General features: G+C 37.4%; 1 protein-coding gene and 1 pseudogene across 1 annotated transcript in view; both read left to right on the top strand.

The window, feature by feature from the left end:
- Nucleotides 1-25,932, top strand: part of UNC79 (unc-79 homolog, NALCN channel complex subunit) — a 291,664-nt gene that overhangs the window by 104,480 nt on the left and 161,252 nt on the right. Inside the window, exons 17-18 of the mRNA XM_036735956.1 lie at nucleotides 8,895-9,116; nucleotides 10,224-10,451. Coding sequence (XP_036591851.1) covers nucleotides 8,895-9,116; nucleotides 10,224-10,451 — 450 coding nt within the window. The remainder of the gene's footprint in view (nucleotides 1-8,894; nucleotides 9,117-10,223; nucleotides 10,452-25,932) is intronic.
- Nucleotides 874-1,449, top strand: LOC118829027 (annotated as a pseudogene).

Below are 25,932 nucleotides of genomic sequence, written 5' to 3'. Positions count from 1 at the left end.
TATAGTTTTCTTTCATATTTTTATATGATTCATTTAATTTTTTTCAGAAAGTATGTATAGTGTAATGACTTTTTCCTACATATCTGATCCTAGGGGAAGATTAAAAGAAAATCACCCCCTTCCTCTTTCTCCTTCCCTCCCATATTTTCCTTCCTTCCTTCCTTCCTTCCTTCCTTCCTTCCTTCCTTCCTTCCTTCCTTTCTCACAGAGATTTTTAATTCTTTTTTTAAGTTCCAAATTTTTTCCCTCTACTTACCCCTTTACCTACCCATTGAAAAGGCAAGATAAACAAAACCCATTACACATATGTATCATCATGCAAATCAAATTTCTATGATAACCATGTTTTTAAAAAGGCAAGAAAAAGAAAGAAAAGAAAATATATTTCAACTTTCATTCTAAGTCCATCAGTTCTCACTCTGGATAGCATTATTTCATCATGAGTCCTTAGGAATTGTGAATCTTTGTATTGGTCAGAGTCACTAAGTCTTTCAAAGTTGATTATCTTTACAATATTGCTGTTTCTGTATAGATTGTTCTCCTGCTTCTGCTCGTTTCACTTTGTTTCAGTTCATACATATCCTCCCAGATTTTCCTGAAACATCTCCTTCATGATTTCTTATAGTTCAATAGTATCCTATCACATCCATATACAAAAATTTGTTCAACTATTCCCCATTTTATGGCCATTCCCTCAGTTTCATTTTTTTTAGCAGAGTAAAAATTGGCGCTATAAATAGTTTTGTACATATGGGCTCTTTTGCTCTTTCTTTAACGTGTAGAAGTATTTTTTATTATTTATTATTTATTATTATTATTTATTATTTAAGGTGTAGTGTTATTACTAGATCAAAAGATATACACAGGGAACGAGCTGTTGATATGGTGGCCGATTTCGAGAGTTCCAAGCCCCTGAGTGGCCTGCTGATTGGCCTGGCTCAGAGCACCTTCCATGGGCACCCAGGTATCACCGAGGAGCTACTGTGGAGCCAGCTTTTACCCGGAGGTACCTCGTGAGGAATTCCGCCCCTTCCTGGAGAAGATGCATGGGCTCTTGAAGTCTATTGCATCTGCAGACATGCATTTCAACCAATTAGAGGCATTCCTGACTGCTCAAACCAAAAAACAAGGTGGAATTACAGCTGATCAAGCAGCAGTTATTTCTAAATTCTGGAAAAACCACAAGACAGAAATCAAGGAGAGTCTAATCAATCAAAGTCAATGGGAAAACAGTCTGAAAGCCATGAATTGGAGAGTAGATTTGAAGTCTCAGTCAAAACACCTTGACCAAATTAATGCTCCTGTTGCCATTGTAGAGCTAGAACTGGGAAAACTGGACAGGAATCTGAATGTCTGTGCTTGGAGTTTGATGAAGTCAAGCTCAACCAAATGCTGAAGAAGCTCACTGAGGTGGAAGACAGTATCAACACCCTGACAAATCCAGCCTAAGCATGGAGGTGATTTGGGAAGAAGTTAGGGAATTCGCAGCAGGAGCCACCACCGAACTCTAACCATTTATCTGTTTTCTGTATGACATTCCACTACATTAAATTCTCAAAGTAGAAAAAAAACGTATACACAGTTTGCTGGCTTTTTGGCCATAGTTCCAAATTGTTTTCCAGAATAGTTGGACTAGTTCATAGTGCATTAATAATAGTGCATTAGTGTGCTTCTTTTCCCATATCCCTTCCAGCTTTTGTCATTTTGCATTTTTTGTTGTTTTAGCTAAACTGTTGGATGTGAGCTAGTACCTCAGAGTTGTTTTAGTTTGCACTTCTCTATTATTAACGATTTATCATATGACTATTGATTGGATTGTTTTCTCTGAAAATTGCCTATATCCCATTAGCAGTAGGGGAATGGCTCTTCTTACTATAGATTTGACTCAGTTCCCTATTATTTTAGAAATGAGACCTTTATTACAGAAACTTTCTGCAGATATTTTTTCCCAATTTCTTACTTTTCTTCTAATTTTAGATACATTGGTTTTGTTTGTGCAAAAGTTCTTAATTTATGTATTCAAAATTATCCTTTTTATTTCCCATGAATCTCTCAATTACTTATTTCATCATAAACTCCTCTCCTATCATAAATCTGACAAATTTCTTCCCTGCTCCACGAATTTGCTTATGATATTACCCTTTATGTCTAAATCATTCATTAATTTTGAGTTTATTTTGGTAGGTGGTGTGAGTTGTTAGTCTATACCTAGTTTCTGCCAGACTACCTTCCCAGTTTTCCCAGCAGTTTTTGTCAACTAGCGAGTTCTTGCCCCAGGAACTTGGATCTTTGGGTTTATCAAGCACTAGGTTATTGTGCTCTTTTACTTCTTCATATTGAGTCCTATGTCCTGTGACAATCACAAGGGTGTCTCTCTCTTAGTCATTGCTGGCAAAATTCTTGCCAGAGTCCTCCTTAATAGGCTGATCCTTCAACTGAAAGATGGTCATGTACCTGAGAACCAGTGTGGCTTCAGAAAGGGCCATGGAATGGTCAATTTGGTGTTTGCTGCCCAGTAATTCCAGGAGAAATGCCAGGAGCAGAACAGATGTCTGCACACAACATTCATCAATCTGACCAAGGCCTTCGATACTGTCAATTGCGAAGCTTATGAAAGATCATGGCAAAATATGATTTCCCGGAGAAGTATATCAGTATTATATGACAGTTCCATAATGTCATGCTTATATGGGTTCTGGATAATGGACAATACTATTGTGCTTTCTCAGTCACCAGTGGAATGAAGCAGGGCTGTGTGCTTGCTCCTATGCTTTTAGCATGATGTTTTCAGCAATGTTGTGATGAAAATGGCATCAAGGTCAGCTACCATACTGATAGTAAATTATTTAACTTGAAAAGGCTACAAGCCAAGACTAAAGTGGAGGGAGAGTTGGTGCATGACTTTTTGTTTACAGGTGATTGTGCCCTCAGTGCAACTTCTGAGGCTGAGATGCAACAGAGAATGAACTGATTCTCTGCTGCTTATGCTAATTTTGGCTTGATAACACCAAGAAAACAGAGGTTCTCCACCATCCAGCCCCACACCATCCATACATGGAGCCATCAGTTACACAAATGGAGAAATTTTGAATATTCTAGATAAGCTCACTTCCCTTGGCAGTATACTTTCCAGGAATGTACACACAGATGATGAGGTTGAGCCATGCATTGCCAGAGCTAGCTCATTGTTTGGGAAGCTCCAAAGGAAAGTGTGGGAGAGAAGAGGTAATAGGCTACCTACCAAACTGAAGGTCTATAGAGCTGTTGTGCTGACCTCATTGTTGTATGCCTGTGAAACCTGGACTAGTGCCATGCCAGGAAACTGAATCCCTCCATTCCATTTGAATTGTCTGAGGAAGATTCTGAAGATCACCTGGCAAAATAAGGTATTGGACACTGAGGTCCTTTCTCAAGCTGAACTGCCAAACATTCAAACTCTCCTGCAGAGAGCACAGCTCCAATGCACTGGCCATGTTATTTAAATGCCAAACATGTTTGCCTAAAAGACTACTTTATGGAAAACTTAAACAAGGCAACTGCTCACATGGAGGTCAGAAGATGCGATACAAGGACATTTTCAAGGTTTTTCTGAAGAACTTTTGGAATCAATTGTGAGACATGGGAGACATTGACATAGGATTATCCAGCATGGTGTGTGTGCATCAAAGAAGGTGCTATGCTCTAGGAGCAAAGAAGAATTGCAATAGCTCGAAAGAAGCATGTGACATGAAAGTTTATAGATATCTCCACTCCAAATGTTCATATGGACTATGGACTATGTGCCTGACCAGTGATAGAGCCTTCTGAGTGTACATTGGTCTAATCAGCCACAGTCAGACATACTGTACCTTAACCCCAGCATAGTGATGCCATTTTGGTCTTCTTTCAGCGCAAAGGACAACAATCTTTTTATTCCCAGTCTGTTCCATTAATCTACCTCTCTATTTCTTACACAGCACTATGTCGTTTTGATACTCACAGCTTTATAGTATAGTTTGAAATCTAGTACTTCTGTTCCCCTTCCTCCTCATTTTTTCATTGATTTCCTTGTTATTCTTGACCTTTTGTTTTTCTAGAGGAATTTTGTTATTATTTTTTCTAGCTCTATAAAGTAATTTTTTGATATTTTGATTGATATGGCACTGAATAAGTAAATTAATTTAGGTAGTATTGCCATTTTTATTATATTGGTTCAGCCTACACATAAACAATATTTATCCAGTTTTAAAAAAACTGTCTTTATTCATGTGAAGAATGTTTTGAAATTGTGTTCATATAGTTTCTGTGTGTATCTTGGCAGGTAGACATCCAAGTATTTTATACTATCTGCAAATATTTTAAGTGTAATTTCTCTTTCAATCTCTTCCTGCTGGGAGTTATTGGTTATATACAGAAATGCCGATGATATGTGTGGGTTTATTTTTTATCCTGCAATGTTGCTGAAGATGTTAATTGTTTTGATTAGTTTTTTGGTTGACTCTCTAGGGTTCTCTAAGTAAACCCTTATCATCTGTAAAGTTATAATTTTGTTTCCTTACTGCCTATGCTTATTTCTTCAATTTCTTTTTCTTGTCTTATTGCTAAAGCTAGCATTTCTAGTATAATGTTGAATAGTCATGGTGATAATGGACAGTGCCCCATGGTAGGACTTTCCCCCAACTACATCCCTAATTATGTAGCACTGATCTATATTCTTCCCTACTGTTTTTCTACATTTGCCTAGAAATCTCCTCCCTGTGTCCATGCTCTTCCATTCCTTTAGGTGCCAGTTGCCCCTAGAGGTTCCAACTCCTCTCCTCCCAATACAGGACAAGCAGACTTTTGAAGCATCAAATCCTCCCAGGCTTCGTCCAATATAAGACCCTCATCTCCCTTCAGTGACCATTACTCTTCACCCACAGGAGCTTTCTTCAATGAAAACCCCTTCCATCACCAAAGTAAGGTCTTCTTCTTTCCTACCCCCTTTCTATCTTCACACCCTCCTCCAAACCCACTCCCCTGGAGGCTCTTTTCTTTCTAAGACCAGAGGTTACTTTCCCTTTATTGCTAGCCCTTGATTTGACCCTAGCACGTCACACATTCCTCTATTCTCCTGCTCTCCTCCCTACTTTTTATGTGTCCTCCTATATTAAAATGTAGTCCCACCAAAAAGCATCGATTCACCTGTAAGTAAGGGTGTTGCTAGGTTATTTCCATAATGCCTCTTTCCTGCTTCTTCGCTGTTACCTTCACCAGACTTCTACCTTCATTCCTGTCTCTTTGTTTGCAATTGGAACGAAGTCTTTTACTGGTCTCTCTGTTGTTATTTTGTTGCTCTTGCTGTTTTAGCTGCTGCATTTATTCACTCCTGTGTTTCTGTTGTTTAGGGTGTTCAAGAAGCATAATCTCTTCAGTTCCTGTTTTCTTTCTAAAAATGTCTCAAACTCTTCTTTATTATTGAATATCCATCTCTTTTTTTCCTGTATGGTTAAGCTCAGATTTGCAGGGTAGGTTGCCCTGGACTGTATCCTGATATCCATTGCTTTTCAAAACACATTATTTTATTTTCTCCATATTATTTCATTTTCTCCTATGTTTTCTAGGGGGTGCAAAAAAGCTTATTTTAATTGAATGTCCTTTCTTTTGTTTTTAAAGGTCTTTCTCTTGATTGCTTGCAGAACTTGTTTCTGAATTGAATTCTTAAATTTAACCATTATCTGTCTTGGAGTTTGCAACCTTGGGTTTTTTTCTGGAGGTAATCTGTGAATTCTTTCAACTGGTATTTCATTTTCTATGTTCAGAAGTTCTGGGTAGTTCTCTCCTATTATTTCCTTTATTGTAATTGGTCCTAGAGTGTTCTTCTGGGAGACCTTAAGTTGTCTCTACACATCCTGTCTTCAAGTTCACTGTTTTGTTTACGTAGTCAGCATAATTTCTTTTAATGGTAGTGTTTTTTGTTTCTCTTCTCCTAGGTTGTCCTTCAGTTCTGTCCATTCTTTCCTAATATATTGTTCTCTTTTGTTTCTTCAGTGAGGCTTACCATTGCAGTCAAATATTTCTCTTCTGTTTATTATTTTTTTTGTACAGGTTATATATTCTGCTCTCAAAATTCTCATTTCTCTTTTAAATCAATCAAGAACAATGTGTGTGGTTCCATATTCTCCTTCCATCACACAGGGTCCTCTGTCCCATCAAATGTTGGATAATTTTCCTTTTTTTCAATATTTATTCATAGATGCCTGAACTTGTTTGGGGCCTATTTCTGTCGTTACTGTTTTTCCTGTTGGTTTATGTGCTTATGTTTAAGATGTTTGATTTTATTCTTGAGATATTTGGTAATTTCAGTCCTCCTCCCTCTTATCTTCCCTACTGACTCTCTCCCCTCTGTGGTTTCCTTGGGGGCTCGATCTTAAAGCAGATCAGCTTCTCTTTGTGCTGATCTAGGTCTCTGCCCAAGCCGACTTTTGGGTGGTCAGAATGGGTCTTTACTATTTCCTGGATACTGTGTTCTTTCCCTCAGACTTGGTCGAGTGCTGCACAGCCTCTCACATGCACAGTGCTTGTCCTAGTGACCTGTCCTACTCCCTCTGTTCCTCATTTGTCTGGCCTGGGGCCAGCAGTTCAGAGCTTTGCAGTGCTGCTGCTTCCTGTTTGCAGCTCCAAGCTGGCTTTTGCTTCTGAAGAGCTATGGCCAAGCTGGCTGTTGAGGACCAGGCAAACTTCTGCACCCTGGAAAGAGGGAGGGAGGATTGGGGTACAGTGGTGGATTTTATTGTAAGCCTGTGTTGGGTCCTTGGGTCTGCTGGAGCCTCATTACTAGTAGTGTGGGAGGTGGGGAAGGGGTGCTGAGTGAGCCCAGGGTCAGTAAGCATCAGTTTTCAAGGTTTTTTTTCAACTTTCTTTTGGATTCTGGGTTCCTAGACCATGGATTCAGCTGAAGTTGCTTTATCTTTGATGTATAATTTCTGTTTTGGAGAGGTTTGAGAGATGGGTATCAGAAAATGGTTACTTGTTCAGCTTGTTTATTTGGTTGGTTGTTGTCCTTAGTTCTTGAAGAGAACTGAAATGACATCACTATGTTGGAGTCAAGGTACATTGTGTCCGACTGTGGCAGATCAGACCAGTATCAGCTCAGAAGGCTCTACCACAGGTTGGGCACAAATAGTCCGTGTGAACGTTTGGAGTGGAGATGTCTCTAAATTTGTGCATCTCATTTTTCTTTTGAGCTATTGCAATTCCGCTTTGCTTGATACGGGCATGGGCGCACCATGCAGGGTAGTCCTTTGGCCAGTGTCTTCACTGTCTCACAATTAATAACAAAGTTCTTCAGAGCTACTTTGAGCGTGTCCTTCCATTTCTTCTTCTCGACCTCTATGTAAATTCTCAGTAAAACAGTCCTTTAGGTAAATATGTATTTGGCATTTGAACAACGTGGCCAGCACATTGGAGTTGTTCTCTCTCTCTGCAGGAGAGTTTGAATGTTTGGCAGTTCAGCTTGAGAAAGGACCTCAGTGTCCAATACCTTATCTTGCCAGGTGATCTTCAGAATCTTCCTCAGACAATTCAAATGGAATGGAGTGATTCAGTTTCCTGGCATAGTGCCAGTATACTGTCCAGGTTTCACAGCCATACAACAATAAAGTCAGCATGATGAGTCTGTAGACTTTCAGTTTGGTGGGCTCTCAAGCTTTCCCAGTCACCAGTGGAGTAAAACAGGCCTATGTATTTGCTCCCATGCTTTTTAGCATGAATTTTTCAGGAGAGTTGTTGGAAGCCTTCATTGAGGATGAAAATGGTAAACTATTTAACTTGAAGCCAAGATTAAAGTGGAGTTTGTGCATAATTTTTTTTGTTCGCACTGTGGATAAGTTTGCAGATGATTGTGCACTGAGTGCAGCCTCTGGAGGTGAGACGCAGCAAAGTGTAGATCGATTCTCTGCTGTTTATGCTAATTTTGGCCCAACAGTTAACACCAAGAAAGCACAGGTTCTCCACCACCCGGCTCCACACCATCCATATGTGGAACCATCAGTTACAACAAATGGAGCAATTCTGAATCCCATGGATAAGCTCAGTTACCTTGGCGGTATCTTTCCAGAGGTGTACACATAGTTGATGAAGCTGACACATGCATTGCCAGAGCTGGCTCAGGCTAGCTCAGCTGGCTCAGTCCTGGGAGGCTCTGAAGGAAAGTGTGGGAGAGAAGAAATATTAGGCTGTTGCTTACTTAACTTGGAAGCAGAAGTAGAAGAATGATTCCTTCTCTCTCTTTTTCAAACAATTTATGTAATACTAGAATTAATTGTTCTTTAAATATTTGATACAATTCATGTGTAAATCCATCTGTTCCTAGGGTTTTTTTTTGCTTAGGAAGCTCATTTATGACTTGTTAAATTTTTTTGAAGTCTATTTTTACTGAATTTTAATTGAATTTTATTGAAGTCTATTTCCTATTCTTTTAATCTAGGCTACTTATATTTTTGTAAATATTCATCCATTTCATCTAGATTATCAGTTTTATTGGCATGTGGCTTTTATTTCCTCTTCACTGATTGTGGATCAATTAACTTAATGTCTAAATGAATGGTGTCTGAAAACATTTATGTTATTTACCAGAGGATTAGAAGAGTATCATCACTGAAGGCTTTTTATTATTATCCCCCATTTATATAATATTACAAAACACTTTCCTCACAGCAATCCTAGGAAGCAGGTAGTGCAAGTACTATTATCTATCTTATAGGTGAGGAAACTGAGGCTCAAAGAGTTGAAGTTACCTGCCTAAGGTCATATAACCAGTTAAGTGTTGGAACTGGGACTTGAGGCTGACCAGACCTTTTGCCTCCAGTCCTAGTACTCTTTTCACTAAACTAAACTGATTGTACTCAATGAAGTTTCAAAATTCTTTCTCACAGGTGAGTGTTGCCTCTGATCCTGGTCGCCGAGTTCAGCACCATATATTAAGCCCATTTCCCAGCCCTTTTCAGAGCCCTCTTCGTAGTCCCATGCGCAGTCCATTCCGGAGCCCTTTCAAGAACTTTGGACACCCAGGAGGAAGGACTATTGACTTTGATTGTGAAGATGATGAAATGAATCTGAATTGTTTCATTCTCATGTTTGATCTCCTCCTGAAGCAGGTATTTGAAGTGAAAGCTTTCCTCTTACCATAATTCTATCATCATAAAATCATAGACTTGTAGAGTGTGAAGAGACCCTAGAGGTTACATAGACCGACTTTAATTCCTAAATTCTTTCTGTAGCATCCCTGACAACTAGTTCTTGTCTTGCTTGAATAGTATGAACCTTTTGCCTATTAAACACTTTATGTGGCCGGGAACTCACTACCTCACAAAACAGTTCATTGGATTATAATTGTTAGGAAATTCTTCCATTATTGAGCCAAAATTTGCCACACTGCTCCTGATTTCTTGTCTCTGAGGCCAAGCAAAACAAATCAATTCCCTCTTCTGCATGGCAGTCGCCAAGGACTGATCTCAGACTCTGAACTGTTTTCAAAATGGAACTTCCAAAAGTATTTAGAACAGTAGCAGAATAGCTGAAATAAAATCTGAGTTTCTCTGGGCCTCTCTTTCCACTTCCTTAAAAGGAGGGGGTTGTAAAATGAGCCCGCCAAACTGACTACTTAGAAGGATAATGTTCATTTAAATGCTCATGCTCTGCTCTGTTTAATACTTCTGAATTTCAAGGATTAGTGTTTTCATCATCATTGTGGAGGGACTCTCTTTCCTCAACCTCCTAAACACCCTATATTAGTATTAGGTATTCATGAGTTTCTATGAGCAAAGATAATTCTCACTGTCCACTCACCTTCTAGTGAAATGCCTCTCCGCTCTGGGCTAGGTTGCTCTTGAGATGACACACAGCTTGTCACTGGTTACACCCAAATCTTTCCAGCTGGGTAGGATCTATTAGTACTTATTGTCCAGTAGAATAGTTTCCAAGGGCCCAGGGTCACTTCAATGTCACAGTGAGTCTGTTTGTTTTAAAAAAAATCTTTGTCATTACTCTTAGTCATGCATTGCTATGGTATTATACTACCATAAATCCCCAAGTCAGTAGTCATGGAAAAGAACACATACTGACATGCTGTAGATAGCTATATGTTCGATATTTGAATGAGGATTATACAGGACACCAGTGGGTAAAGGCTACTTCTGGGGGGAGTGTGCAAAAATCATTAGACAAAATCATAAAATTTCCTCCTTTCCTCTTGTATCCTGCAGATGGAGTTACAAGATGATGGAATCACCATGGGCTTAGAAAACAGTCTGTCTAAGGACATAATTTCCATTATAAATAATGTCTTCCAAGCCCCCTGGGGGGGTTCTCATACTTGCCAGAAAGATGAAAGAGCTGTCGAGTGCCACTTGTGCCAGTCAAGCATTCTTTGCTATCAGCTGGGCTGTGACCTCCTAGAACGACTGGCTCCTAAAGAAGAAAGCCGGCTAGTGGTAAGCAGCTGAGCAAAGGCAAAGGCTTTAAAGGTCTATCTCATGACAATAAGCACCCTGAACACTTGTTTACTTCCTCCTAGCTTACATTTTAATGTTATAATTACCTTTAATATATCACTTGATCTTCAATTAAAATTCATGTTAATACAATAGATATTTAAGAAATGATTAAATTTCACACAGAAAACACTATATTTGTCAATCCAGTAATGAGAAATGCCCACAAAAATGTATTCAGAGCACTATAGAGAGAGGAGATTTAGGTAAGACATGGTCCCTGCTCTTATGGAGCTTACTGCCTAATTGAGAGGCAACTTGGTATTCAAAACCCTCCCCCTCCCCTCCCCCACTGTGTTTCTAGTCTTTTTAATCTTATACCACCCCTTACCTACCATAAACTCTGCAGTCCCATGACATTGGCATCCTTGCTTTTCCTTCAACAAGACAATCTATCTCCCAGCCCTGGACATTTTCACTGGCTGTCCCCTGTGCCTGGAATGCTCTCCCTGCTCATTTCTGCCTCCTGCCTTCTCTGGCTTCCTTCAAGTTCCAGCTAAAATCCAACTTTGTATGGGAAATCTTTCCCTATTCCTTTTAATTTTAGTGCTTTCCATCTGTTGATTGTTTCAGTTTATCCTGTATGTAGTTTGTATGTATTTGTTTGCATGTTGTTTCCCTTTTTAGATTGTGAGCTCCTTGAGAGCAGGTACTATTTTTAACCTTTCTTTGTGTCCTCAGTGTTTGGCATAGCGCTTGGCACATAGTAGGCACTTGATAAATCCTTAGTTTCCTCTTCTGGAAAATGGGGATAATGATAGCACCTCTCCCATAGAATTGTTGTGAAGATTAAATGGGATAACATACATATATGTGTGTGTTTGTGTATACATATATATAAAACGTATTGTGATGTTATAGAAATGCTTGCTATCAATATGGTAACAAGAGACATGTAACTAATATACAATAATACACGATGAGGTGCAAATGAAATGTTGTATCAGATGTTCACAACTATTTTGTGAAGTCTTTATTTTATAGATGGAAAGTCAGCTTTTCATAGTGATAGAGTATTAGTCTGGGAGTCAGGTTCAAGTGTTGCTTCTGAGGGAAGAGTGCTGATTTTGGAGTCAGAATCTGGGTTTAAATTTAGGATTTGCCATCTGATGTTTAACCTCTTTGGCTTTACTTTCCTTGTCTATAAAATGAGACTAGATGGCTTCTGAGGTTCCTTCTTGCTTTAAACCCGAAAATATGAAATCCACTAACTGTGTGAAAGGTCACTTAGCTTGTCAATGTCTCACATAAGGTTTGTTGTTTTTTTGCTTACTACTATCTTTTACTTTAAACACTTTCCTTTTTATTATGAACTTAACAAACATGAATATTTTCCCTTACAGAGAACAGAAAAGGACAGAATATTAAATAATGAATCTTCGCTATGAACAGCTTTTTAAAAAAATTTAAATTTAACATGATAATTCCAAACTTGCTTCTTTGTGTCTCCTTCTGAACTTCCTTTTGTTCTCTTCTGTTTATTTTTAAAATATGCATTAACACACTTTTCTGCCTTTTTAAAGTATCACTATCAGTAAGCTCCTTACTTTTTTTCCTAACTCTAACCAGTCTTCTTCAAATGAAAGCTGTTTTTGAAAAATAAGTATGGTCATTCAGTAGAAATTCAAACATTGACTGTGTCTGAAAATATCTTACTCAGAGCCTCTAGTCCATCAACCTCTCTGCCAAGGGTTGGAAAGCATAATTTATTACCATCTTTTGGAGTCATTATTAGCCATTGCTTTCATCATAGTCATTAAGTCTTTCAGGAGATATTTTTCTTTACAATAATGTCATCATATAAATTCTCTTGGTTCTAATCACTTCCCTCTGAATCAGTTCATAAAGTGGTCTGAGGTTTCTCTATTTCCATCCCTTTTGCGACTGCAACAATATTCTGTTACATTCAGAAACCATAATTTGTTCTGTCGTTCCCTAGTTGATAGACACTGGTTTGTTTGCAGTTTTTTTCCTTACAAAAAACTGTTGCTTTAAATATTTTGCACAAATTAGCCTTTCCCCTCTGGCTTTTATTTTTTGGGGTTCATGACTAGGATCATTAGGTCAAAGGGTATAATTAATTTATATTATATCTGAATTTCTGGTTTTAGTTCCAAACTGTTTTACAGAATGGTTATACTTCAGAAATCTACCAATAGTCCATTAATGTGCCTATTTCTTATAGCCCCTCTAACTTTTATAATTTTCCTTTTCTGTCATCTGAAGGATATAAGGTAGAACCACAGAGTTTTTTAAATTTTCATTTCTTTTGTAATAGGCAATTCGATACATTTTTTTCTATGATTCATGATAGCTTGCTTTCTTTTGAGAGCTGCATGTTCATATCCTTTGACCATTTATATATTGGGGAATGGCTCTTATTTTTATACATTATATCAATTCCCTGTTCATCTTCGATATAGGACTTTTATTGGAGAATTTTGCTGTAAAGATATTTTTACCTTCAGTTAACTGTTTCTTTTATAATTTGATTGATAGTATTTATGCAAAACTTTCTTGATTTTATGTAATCATGTTGTCTATTTTATTGTCTGTGAGCCTCTCTATTCCTTTTTTGCTCAATAATTCTTTTGTACATTGTTGTAATGGATATCCCTTTTCAACTTCCTTTACTTTGTTTATGATATGTTCACTTATAACTAGGTCATATGTCTATCTGGATCATATTGTGGTATATAGTATGAGATGTTGGTCTAAACCTGTCATACTACTTTCTAATTTTCCCAGTGGTATTTGTCAGACTACTCCAGTAGTTGGAATCCTACTATATTGCTATGTTTGCTTACTTCTGATTATTTTTAATTTTGTAAAGTTTATCTATTCCATTGATCAAAGTTTCTACTTTTAAATGAATAGCAAAGAGTTTTGATGATTACTGCTATTCAGTACAGTCTGAGATCTAGAATTGCTAGAATATCATCCTTCCCACTTTTTACATTCCTTTTATTTTTAAAAACAAAAAATTATATTGCTATCTTCTGTTTTTACCATCACTTTTATTTTCCACTTTGTTCCCTCCTTCCTTCCTCCCTCCCAGAGAGCCATTCTTTGTAATAATGAATAAAAAAGAAGACGGAAAAATGTTCCATAAAACTAACCAACATATCAAAAAGTTTGATGTTATATTTATATATGTAGCTTGTCACATATAGATTATGTATAATATTTCACATCAATGGTTCCCCCTACTTATATAGAGGAAAAGGGGGAGGTATCTTCTCTTTGGGGCCAAATTTGCTTATTATAACTTCACAGAATTCATCTTTGATTATTTTGTTATTATTGTTCTTTCTATTGTTCTCTTGTATATTATTTTTTGGTTCTGCTTACTTCACTTTGTATCAATTCATATATCTTCCCATACTTCTTTCTATTCACCATGTTCATAATTTTTTACAGCAAAGTAATATTCTATTGCATTCATGTCATAATTTTTTTTAAATTATTTTTCTCTAGTTATGTGTAAAAACATTTTTTAACATTAGTTTTATAAAAATTTTAAATTCTGAATTCCCTCCTCTCCCTTTCTTCCTCATTGAGGAGGCAAGCAATTTGATTTGGTTATACATGTGCAGTCATACAAAACATATTTCCATATTAGTCATTTTGTGAAAGAAAACACTGACCAAAAAAAGAAAAAAAATCTAAGAAAAATAAAGAAAGTTGCAAAAGTATGCTTCAATTTGCATTCAGAGTCCATCAGTTTTTTTCCTATGAAAGCGGATAGCATTTTTCATTAGAAGTCCTTTGGAATTATCTTCAATCACTGTATTGCTGAGAATAACTAAGTTATTCATAGTTGATCATTGTACAATATTGCTATTACTGTGCATATGTTCTCCTGGATCTGTTCACTTCACATCAGTTTGTGTATGTCCAGGTTTTTCTGAAATTAACTTGCATGTCATTTCTTATATCTGTCCCAGTCATATATGACAACTTATTAAGTCATTCTCAATTGATAGGCATCCCCTGAATTTCCAATTCTTTGCCACTACAAAAAGAGCTGCTACAAATATTTGTATATATAGGTCCTTTTCCTTCTTTTTTTTATTTTAAATCTCTTTGAGATATAGACCTAATAGTGGTATTGCTGGGCCAGAAGGGTATGCTTGGTTTTATAATACTTTAAGAATAGTTCCAAATTGCTCTTTAGAATAATTGGATCAGTTCACAACTCTACCAACAGTGCTTTAGTGTCCCAACTTTCCCACATCCCCTCCAACATTTGTCATTTTCCTTTTCTGTCATATTAGCCAATCTAGTAGGGGTGAAGTGGCATCCCAGAGTTGTTTTAATTTGCATTTCTCTAATCAATAGTGATTTAGAGCATTTTTTATATGACTATAGATATCTTTGATTTCTTCATCTGAAAATTTCCTGTTCATATCCTTTGACCATTTATCAATTGGGGAATAACTTGTATTCTTCTACATTTGACTCAATTCTCTATAAATTTGAGAAATTCAGAGAAAATTGATCTAAGAATTTTTCAGTTATGATTATTGTGTATTTCCCTTCATGCTAATTTTCTCCATTTATCCTTCTCTCTCCTCTCACCCAGTTCCTCCTCAAAATTGTTTTGCTTCTAACCACTGCCTCCCCCAATCTGCTCTTCCTCCTATCGGTCCTTGCTTCTCTTATCCTCCTCCCCACTTACTTGCATGCAAGGTAAGATAGACTTATATAACCAACTGAGTGTATACAATTCTGATGATGGTGAGGTTCAAGCAATGCCCATCACCACCCCTGTATCTTCCCTTCTATTGTAAAAGCTCTTTTGTACTTCTTTTATGTGAAATAATTTACCCTATTCTTATCTTCCCTTCCCGTTTCTCTCAGTAGATCCCTTTTTCTGACCCCTTAATTTTACTTTGTAGATATCCTATCACAGTCAAATCACACCCATGCCCTTTGTCTATATATACTCCTTCTAATTGCCCTAATAATGATAAAACTCTTAGGAGTTATAAGTATCATCTTCTAGTGTAGGAATATAAACAGTTTAACCTTACTGAATCTCTCATGGTTTCTCTTTCCTGTTTACCTTTTTATGCTTCTCTTGAGTCATGTACTTGAAAGTTGAATTTTCTATGCAGCTCTGATCTTTTCATTAGGAATGCTTGAAAGTTCTGTATTTAATTAAATAAATGTTCATTTTTTTCTCCTGAGGTTTTGAAGGTTTTTTTAACTCATTTTTCTGAGTAGGTGCTTTTGGTTGTAATCTAAGTTCCTTTGCCCTCTAGAATATTGTATTCTAAGCCCTAAGATCTTTTAACGTAGAAACTGCTAAATCTTGTGTTATCTTGAGCATGGCTCCAAGATATTTGAATTATTTTTTTTCTGGCTGCTTGTAATATTTTCAGTTTGACCTGGGGGCTCTGGAATTTAGCTATAATATTTCTAGAGGTTTTCATTTTGAAGTCTCTTTCAGGAAGTGATTGGCGAATTCTTTAAATTTCTATTTTACCCTCTGGTTCTAAGCTATCAGGATAGTTTTTCTTGATAATTTCTTGAAATATGATGTCCATACTCTTTTTCTTATCATGGATTTTAGGTAGTCTTGGTTGGTTGGATGGTTGTTGTCCTTTGTTCTCAAAGAGGACCAAAATGACATCACTATGCTTGAGTCAAGATTCAGTGTGTCCAACTGTGGCTGATCAGGCCAGTACGAGCTCAGAATGCTCTACCACAGGTCGGGGCACAAATAGTCTGTGTGAACATTTGGGGGTAATAATTCTTAAATTATCTATTCTTGATCTATTTTCTAGGTCAGTTGTTTTTCCAATGAGATATTTCATATTTTCTTCTATTTTTTCATTCTTTTTTGTGTTGTTTCATTGTTTCTTGATGTCTTGTGGATTCATTAGCTTCTGCTTGTCCAATTCTAATTTTTAAGGAATCATTTTCTTCAGTGAGCTTTTGTACCTCTTTTTCCATTTGGCCAATTCTGCTTTTTAAGGAGTTCTTTTCTTCAGTGGTTTTTGTGCCTGTCCTATTTTTTTAAAGTGTTACTTCATTATTTTCTGTGCTTCCTTTACCAAGTGGTTAACTTTTTTTTCATTACTTTCTTGCATCACTCTCATTTCTTTTCCCAATTTTTCCTCTGCCTTTCTTATTTGAGTTTTAAAATCCTTGTTGAGCTCGTTCAGGAATTCTTTTTGGCCCTGAGACCAATTCAGATTTTTCTTTGAGGCTTTGGATGTAGCTGTTTTGACTTTGTTGTCTTTTTCTGAGTTTGTGTTTTGACATTCCCTGTTACTGTAGTAACTTTTTATGGTCAGGTTCTTTTTTTTGTTGTTTTCTTGTTTCCCTATTTATTGACTTTGAACTTTATGTGAAAGTTGGGCTCTGCTCCTGGGATGGAGAGACCACTGCCCCAAGTTTCTGTGTTGTTTTTTTTTTTGTTGTTGTTTTCAGAGCTAGTTCTGGGGGTCTGTAAGTTTTCAGTCCTTTGAAGGTGATACGATCTAAGAAGACTGGTGGTCATTGCTCTCCTGGACTGTGCTCTGGTATGTGAGCAACCACAAGCACTCTTTTCTTCCCTGAAATTGTGATCAGAGTACCTGCTCTAGTGTGCTAGTGCTCCTTCTTGCCCTGAGACTATTACTGGAACCATTTATGGGCAATGCAACAGAATCCTTCACCCAGTGCTAGCAAAGGGTCCCCTGTAATCTCCAACCCCCTTACTGTCTGTGGTCTGAGAATTCTGGAAACTACTACTGCCATTTCAGTCACTCTCCTAAGGCCTACTGCTAGCTTGCTGGGGTTTGGCCTTCCCAGGCCCAGCCTGTGTTGGTATGGCCTGTGCTGACTGCTCTTTGCTGTTACCCTGTGAAACAGATTTTTCCTCTATATCTTGAATCTGGCCCTTATCAGAGATGTTTGATACAATTCCCCCCCACCCCCCCACCCCTGCCATTGACTGCTTCCCTTCTGATCCTAGTTGAATTAATTTTGTTTGTGCAAAAGTTTTTCGTTGTCATATAATCAAAATTATTTCTTATTTTTAGTCTCTTCCTATCTACTTACTCTGTCTTAGAATTTGTTCTGAGTGTTGGACTACTTCTCTTTCCTGAACCCCTCATTGGAGAAGCTCTTTGAAGGCCAGAACCAGTGTCTTTTCCACCTTTGGCTCACTAGTGTCTCAGTCTTTGTACATAATAGGCCCTCATTTAACTTTGAGTTAGATTGAGTTCCTAACTCCAGGCCTTTGCACAGACAGTACCTCCTGGGCTCTGGAATGCTCTCTCACATCTCCTTCCTCTGTTAGCATCCTTCAGTTTCTTCAAGACTCAGCTCAGAAAAAAAGTTTTTAAAAGAATGTTTCTTATACTTTCTATCTTTTTAATGCTCCCTTTATGATTAATCTACTATTTTTCTTACATCTCCCTCTCTTTTCTTTTTTTTCCCTTCTGTTTCCCTTTAGATTTTAGTTTTGCTATATCAAAATCTTTATGTATGGGTATGTAGGTGTATGTGTATCTGTTCAACCTTTATTTTGATAAGAGTGAGGTTATGTAATGCTTACTCCTCTCATCCCTTCCTCCATAGTTGCATACTAATTTTCTTGGCTATCTCATTTATGTTTCTGATTGTGGAGCCTTGGCCTCCAATCACTGATTCTCTTTCAGCTCAGCCCTCCCTGTCATTTTACAGGAAACAACTCCTGTGAAGAAGGGGCCAGCCATGCCCATCAACTGCCCATGAATTGCCACCCATAGAGCAGGTGGGCCAGCTTAGCTGAAGCAGTGAGAGGGGAGGCTACATATGTCTGGCAAGTTGAACCATCACCGCCACCTTGTTCACCATCTCCTCTCAGACCTTGATGGAGACAGGGACCAGAACCTAAGAGCCTTTGGAATTAGCAATGCTTGCAGCTCAGCACCTACAGCCATTATTCTGGGAAGCAGCCCTTGGGTAGCCTAGTAACTGCTCTGTGTTGTTATTGTCACATTGATTGAAATCCTAGAAAAGGAAGTTCTTATACCAAAGTCCTTGACAAATTCAACATCAGAAACTAATATGATCTTAATAGTTAGAAATAACATTAAAGAAGAGCCATTCCCATTCGCTTTGCCACTCCACTTTAAGAACCATAGGACCTTTCCATTTGATTTGCAGTTGAAACCTTCCATGAATGTGTTTTCTCTCATTAGAATGTGAGCTCCTTGGGAGCAGAGACTGTCTTCCTTTTCTTTTTTGTATCACAGTGCTTAGCACAGTGCATTACACATAGTAAATGCTTAATAAATGCTTCATTCATTCTGTCAGTCAACAAAACAGTAAATTCTTCCTCCTTCCTCACTTCCTCCCTACTGTATTCTTTTTTTTCTCTCTCTATTTTATTTCCTTTTAAAACAACCAATGTATGGGGCAGCCAGTGTTTCAGTGGATAGAGCACCAGCCTTGAAGTCAGGAGGACCTGATTTCAAACCTGGCTTCAGACACTTACTGGCTGTATGACCCTGGGCAAGTCACTTCACCCTGATTGCCTGAAAAAACAAAAACAAGCAACAACAACATTGTAATGATCCATAATCTGGAGAAGCCAAGATAGCAGAGTGGTAAGAGCAGTGCAGCTGTGATTCCCAGGACAAAACTTCTCTAGATAGATATAGGAAATGCACAAGACTGAATCCTGAGGGGGAAATTCAGAATGTCACAATGGGTCAGCCCAGCTTGGCGTAGGGAGATATGCAGGTAGGATTACAGGCACTGGGAATTAAGGTGGGCCAGGAGCCATGTGGAGCACTCGTGCCCCTGGAGAGGCTGTGTACCAGGGCAAGAGGATGTCTCAGACTTATGCTAGGGTTCCACCAGACCCATGCTGGTCTATGGTCATCAATTACCCAGCTCTGAGTCACAGATCCAGCACATACACGTGGGTGGCATCTTAAGGTATGGAGGCCCTGAACAGGGCACTGAGAAAGGAGGAAGTTCAGCTCAGAAACAAGCAAGCAAGTGAGCAACAGCAATAGTAGCAGCAGCTCGAACCTACATTGCTGCCATTCTAAACCAAAAGAACTTTGTAGATGGCTGATAGGGCCTGATTCATGAGCAGGCTCCACTTTCCTAGACACAAACCTAGGTCAGGAAATTGCAGAGCTCAAATGAGGGGAGCATCCAATAGACCATTCTGGGAACACTGAAAGCTTGCACGTCCCCAGCTTTTTCCCCAACATCCTAGAATAATATAATACTCAATGATCATGAAAGCAGCAATAGGACCAGCCCAGACGTTCTCTACAGAAGTGTGGCAGAGCCCAGTCCTTACATCAAGTTCAAAGTCAGGAAGTAGACTGGAAAAATGGACAAATGAAAAAGAGCATCACCATAATGGTCTGTTATGGTGGTTGAATTTCTCAAGACACAAACACAGAAGAATAGCAAAACTTCTACAAGCAGTGCCCCAGAGAAAAACATAGCTTGGGCACAGACTCAACTAGAATTCTTGGAAGAGATGAAGCAACAGTTAAAAGAAAGTTAACATTTTCTTTTATAAATAGAACGAAAGGGCTTGAGGACAAGGTTTGGAAAAGAAATGAGAGCCATGGAAGAAAAATTGGAAAGATAATTTAATTAAGGAATTAGCTTAGTAAATTGTGCTTGGTGCAAGAGGTACAAAAACTTGTCCAAGCAACAAGCTTGGACAATTTGAAGGACCGATTTAAAATTTGAAGGACCAAATATAAGCCAATGATTCCATGAAGCAAAAAAGAAATTTTTAATATTTATTTATTAAATTAAAATTAAAATTCAATTAATTTGTTTTAACAAAGTCCAAAGGCCGAAAAAATAGAAAAAAATCTAAAGTATCTTTAAGCAACATCTAATCTGAGAAAACAGATTGAGGAGAAAAATTTAAGAATCACTGCACCATTTGAACATCATAACCCAAAAAAAGAACCTAGCCATCATATTTCAAAAAATTTAAAAAAAAAACTGTCCAGATCACATAGAATCAGAGGACAAAGTGAAAATAAAAAGAACCCAATGGTCTTCTCTTGAAAGAAATCCCAAGATGAAAATTCCTAGGAATGCCATAGGCAAAATCTGGAGTTTCCAAGTTAAAGAAAAAATACTGCAAGCAGCCAGGAAGAAAGAACTCAAGGATCCAGGAGCCACAGTCAAAATCACAAATGATTTAGCAGCCAATATTATAAAGGAAAATAGAGCTTGCAATATCATATACCAAAAGGTAGAGGATATAGGCTTACAGCTAAGAATGCCTTACATAGCACAACTGAATATAATGCTAAAGGGAAAAAATGTATTTTTAATGATGGAATTCCAAGCATTCCTGATGAAAAGACTTGAGCTATATATAGAAATTTTCAAGTTCAAACACCATAAAATAGTAAACAGTAAAGAACAATAATAAAGGATTAAACAAGTATAATTTCCTTATACTCTAATATGGGGAGGTGATAACATTGGTCCCCTCAGAACTCGGTGATCATTAGGGCTCATAGAGGGAGTGCAATTAGACAAGGCCCGGGAGTGGTTTTGTTATGTCTTGATCTTAAGAAAAGAGTATAAAAATAAATAGAAGAAAGGTTTTAAGGAATATTATTTCACAGAATCAGCGTGCACAAGTAGACAACTGTACAAACAAGGAGGGTAGTTGGGGGGCAGCAGCTGACACTTTAACTTCATTGTTATCTGAACTGGTCAAAAGAATGAAGTTTTCAGAGGTACATTTCAAATAGGAGGAAAATGGGAGGAGGGGGCAGGGATTCAGGGTAGATTGAGGGAGGGATTAGTCCTAAGTAAAACAAACTAACAATGCATAAAAATGTTTTAGCCTGTTTGAGGGGGCAAAGAATGGGAATCTGAGGGGGGTACTTATAAACTGAGGAATGGAAGAACAAGTCATGGTATATGCATATGATAAAATACTATTGTGCTGATCTCTGTGTTTATAGGAGAGCTTCTGGCATATTTCCAGTACATTTGCTTCTTGTTCTTGGTTGTATTTTTTTATTGACACTTTTAAAGTAATATCTTATTTTTTCCCAATTTACATATAAAGACCATTTTTAGCATTCATTTAAAATTTTTTTTGAGTTCCAAATTTTTTCTGTCCCTCCCTCACCTTTCCCTTCCCTAAGATGGTAAGCAATTTGATGTAGTTTATATATGTGCAATCATGTAAAACATATTTCCATATTAGTCATGTTGTAAAAGAAGAAACAAACTGAAAGGAAAAAAAACCATGAAAAAAATAAAGTGAAAAAATAGTAGGTTTTGATCTGTAGTCAGACTCTATCAGTTCTTTCTCTGGATGTGGATAACATTTTTCATCACGAGTCGTTTGGAATTGTCTCGGATCATTATATTACTGAGAATAGCTAAGTCATTCACAGTTGATCATTGTACAATATTGCTGTTACTGTGTGCAATGTTCTTCTGGTTCTGTTCACTTCATTTTGTATCAGTTCATGTAAGTGTTTACAGATTTTCCTGAAATAAGCCTGCTTGTCAATTTTTTATAGCACAATAATGTTCCATTACAGCCATATACCGCAACTTGTTTAGCCATTCCCCAGTTGATGGGCATCCCTTCATTTTCCAATTCTTTGCCACCACAAAAAGAACTGCTCTGAATATTTGTGTACAAATAAATCCTCTTTCATTTTTAAAAAAATCTCTTTGGGATACAGACCTAATAGTGATATTGCTAGATCAAAGAGCATGCACAGTTTGTTTGCCCTTTGGGCATAGTTCCAAATTGCTCTCCAGAATGGTTGGATAAGTTCCCAAGTCCACCAAGACTGCATTACTGTCTCTATTTTTCCATATCCTCTCCGACATTTATCATTTTACTTTTTTGTCATATTAGCCAATCTAATGGGTATGAGATGGTATCCCCTTGTTTTTAATTTGCATTTCTTTAATCAATAGTAATTTAGTTGCTTTGGTTTTAGATAGATACTTTTATAATATGAAAAACGATCCTTTTATACTTTGTTGTTTTTTTAACTTAAGTGTTGTAGTTTGTCAAAGTTTTCATTATACATCTGTTGAGATAATCATGGTTTTTGATGTGTTTTTAAAAATATAATTAACTGTGTTGATAGGTTTCCTAATAGCGAACCTTCCTTGTATCCATGCTTTAAATCCTACTTGATCACAATGCATGATTCCTGGCTAAATCTCTGTAGTTTTATTGAACAAATTTGAATCAATATTCATTAATGATATTAGTCTATATTTCTGTGTTTTATCTTTGCCTGGATTGGGTATTAGGACTATATTTGGCTCATAAAAGGAAGTCTGGTAGAGTGCTTTCTCAATTTTTGAGGAAATTTGGGTAGTATTGGTATTAATTGTTTTTTTTAAAAGTTTGACAAAATTCTGTGAATCCATCAAAATCAAGAGTGTTTTCTTTGGTTTTGTATTTCAGAGTTTTTACTCTGCTTTGATCTTTTTTCCAAGGATGTTGAAAGTCCTCAATTATATTAAAAGTCTGTTTTCTCCCTGTTGAATTATACTTAATTTTACATGGTTAATTATTCTCGGTCTTTATCTTTTACCTTTTGGAATATTGTATTGCAAGATCTTTTTTCTTCATAGTAGTTTCTGCTAATTCTTGTATGATTCTGACTGGGTTCCATGGTCCTTGAACTCTTTCTTTCTTGCGGCTCTGGATTTTGGTTATGGCATTGATGGGTGTGGTCACTTTGGATTGTCTTTCAGAAGGTGACCAATGTATTCTTTTTATTTTTACTTTGTCAACTAGTTCTAAAAGATCTGCATTCTTCCTTTATTATCTCTTGAAATATGGTATCTAGTTATTTGGGGCAGGAAGTTGGTGATAGTTTTTTGGATGGTCTAAAGAGTCCAAAATTGTGTCCTTGACCTGTTTGTTAAGTCAATTATTTGTGAGACTTCTTATCTTACATTTTTTCAATCTTTTGGCTTTGTTCTAATTTTTTGTTAATTCATGGAGTCAGTGAGTTTTGTTTATTTTGTTTTTATTATTTTAAGGAATCTAGTACTTTGGTGAAGTGTTCTACCTTCTATTCTAAGATATTTATTCTTCTTTTGATTTTTTCCTCCCAACTTCTAATTTCATTTATAATTTCATTTTTATCACTTGCTTCGTTTCTTCCAGCCACTCATGTAAAAGTCTTGTAGTCATAACTTTTTTCCCTAGAGGCTTTGTTTGTAGTTAAGGAGTTGTAATCTTTTGGTTTTACTTCTTGGGCTTTTCTAAACATATAATATTTCTTCACAGTATTTGATGCTTTCATTTAGGAGGCTATTGGAATAACATGGGTGAGGGGTAATGAGAAACACTGAGATTAGAGCCTAAACTAGGGTGTTGGCCTTGTGAATGGAGAGGAGGGAGATTTGAGAGATGTAGAGGTAGAATAAACAGGACTTGGCTTATGATTGAGTGTGGGGGAAATGAGGGGTAATGATGATTTCAAGTTTGCAAACCTGAATGATTTAAGGGATGGCAGCATCCTTGACAGAAACAGTAAAACTATGAAGAGAGGTGGAAGAGGGGAAAAAATAATGAGTGTTTTGCCGTTGAATTTAAGATAGGACATTGAATTAGACATGTCTAGTAAATATTTTGTCATACGAGACTGGCTTATTAGGAGCTAGACTTAGCCTGGATTTTTAGATCTGGGAGTTATCTGTGTAGAGATGATAGTTAAATTCATGGGAACTGATGAGATCCCCAAGAGAGAGTATAAAAAGGGATAATAGATGAGGGCTTAAGGCAGAGCTTTGGGGTACCCATAGATGTAGAGGGCTGGACATGGATAATAATCCAGCAAAGGTAACTGAAACATGGCAAGACAGACAGAAGGAAAACCAAGAGAACAGTGTCACAGAGACTTAGGGAAGACTTTCTCAGAGAACAGAGGGGTCAATAGTGTCAAATGCTGCAGAGATATGGAGGAAGATTGAGGAAAGACTGTCAGTTTTGGCAATTAAGAGGTCATTTGTGTTGTGGGTCAAATTGGGCCTAGTGGTTTACTCTGGATAGGAATAAATAAGACTATACTTATAAACCACCTAGCATTTGACAAAAAAAAGATTTAACAGTAGCATGGAAAGGATGCTTAGCAAGGATACAGCATTGGTTCAGGTAGACATAACTAACCCTTTTCTCCATATAAAAAATATCAGATTAGAAGGGTCTGTTGGATAAGAAAGTTACATTGACTCCAGTGACAGTCTGAGAAACCCCAATTCCTTTCTGGGTTAGGCTTTTTATGCCTTAGGTGATCGGGAAGCTCCGTGAACAGTTCTAGCCTTAGTCTTTTAGTCAGATTTCCTGCCTGAAAAGTCTAGTTTGAAAAGGATTTAGAAAAGAGCTGAGGGGAGGTGGAGACAAGTGCAGTCAGCATTTTTCTAGGATTTTTGCTGCAAAAGGAAGGAGAGATATAGGATCAAAGTTTAGAGGACGGTTGGATTGGGTGAAGTTTTTTTTGAAGAATGGTAGGGAGATTTGCTTATGTTTGTAGGCAACAGGGAAGAAGCTTGTAGGCGCGGAGATACAATATTAGAGAGAGTGGAATGATTATGGGGTCAAGATGCTAGAGGAGACAGGAGGGGGTGAGTTCAAAGTTGCAAATAGAGAGTTTGACCTTGACAAGGAGAACAGGCACCTCTTCAGAAACTAGAACAAAGAAGTAGATGTGGGATATGAAGGAGTTTTGAAATATAGAATAGAGGCAGGAGGAAACTTTGGACTTCCATTTTCTCAGTAAACTTTTCAGTAAAGTTCTCTGCTGAGAGGGAGAGGGAAGCTGGCTAACATGAGAGGTTGAAGGAATGAAGAGTTTTTGAATAACCATTGTGAGCAGTATAATACAGTTGGTTAAAAAAGAGTAAAAACGATTGTGTTATAGCAGGCATTGTAGATATGTGACTTTCATAGTTGGGCAGCATATAAGAAAGAGTGGTGAAAGTAGATAGTGGAGGTTAGGGTTTGGGGAAGCATTAAGTGGCAGTAACATAAAGGGGCCGGAATACAGTTGAGTTGGTCAAACAAGACTGGGAAAGAAAGAAAGTAAAAGTATTGATGGCAAAGAAGAACACTGAAGGATGGAAGAACTAAAGGTCATTATGAAGGAAAGAATCTTTTTCCGAGTAGGGAAGTATAAGGGAAGATGGAAAGACAGAGGGTTATGGTAAAATAGAGGAATTTCAGAGTTCTTGGTCATGCATGTGGACTACCCCCAAATGGGTAGTGAGACAGAAAGTATGTCAATCCCTATATGTAGTTAAACTGACTTTTAATGTGTTCCTTACACATGACACCCCATATTCCATCTCCATGTACTTTCCTCACAACTGTTTAAGGTAGGCATGAATACTATTACAGTTAACCCTTCCACATATAAAATTTTGGACCCTCTTTTTGTACCAGAGA

Source organism: Trichosurus vulpecula, chromosome 8, assembly GCF_011100635.1.
Source record: "Trichosurus vulpecula isolate mTriVul1 chromosome 8, mTriVul1.pri, whole genome shotgun sequence".
NCBI lineage: Eukaryota > Metazoa > Chordata > Mammalia > Diprotodontia > Phalangeridae > Trichosurus > Trichosurus vulpecula.
Note: the sequence above shows the minus strand (reverse complement) of the source record. Positions and strands in the feature narration are given on the sequence as shown.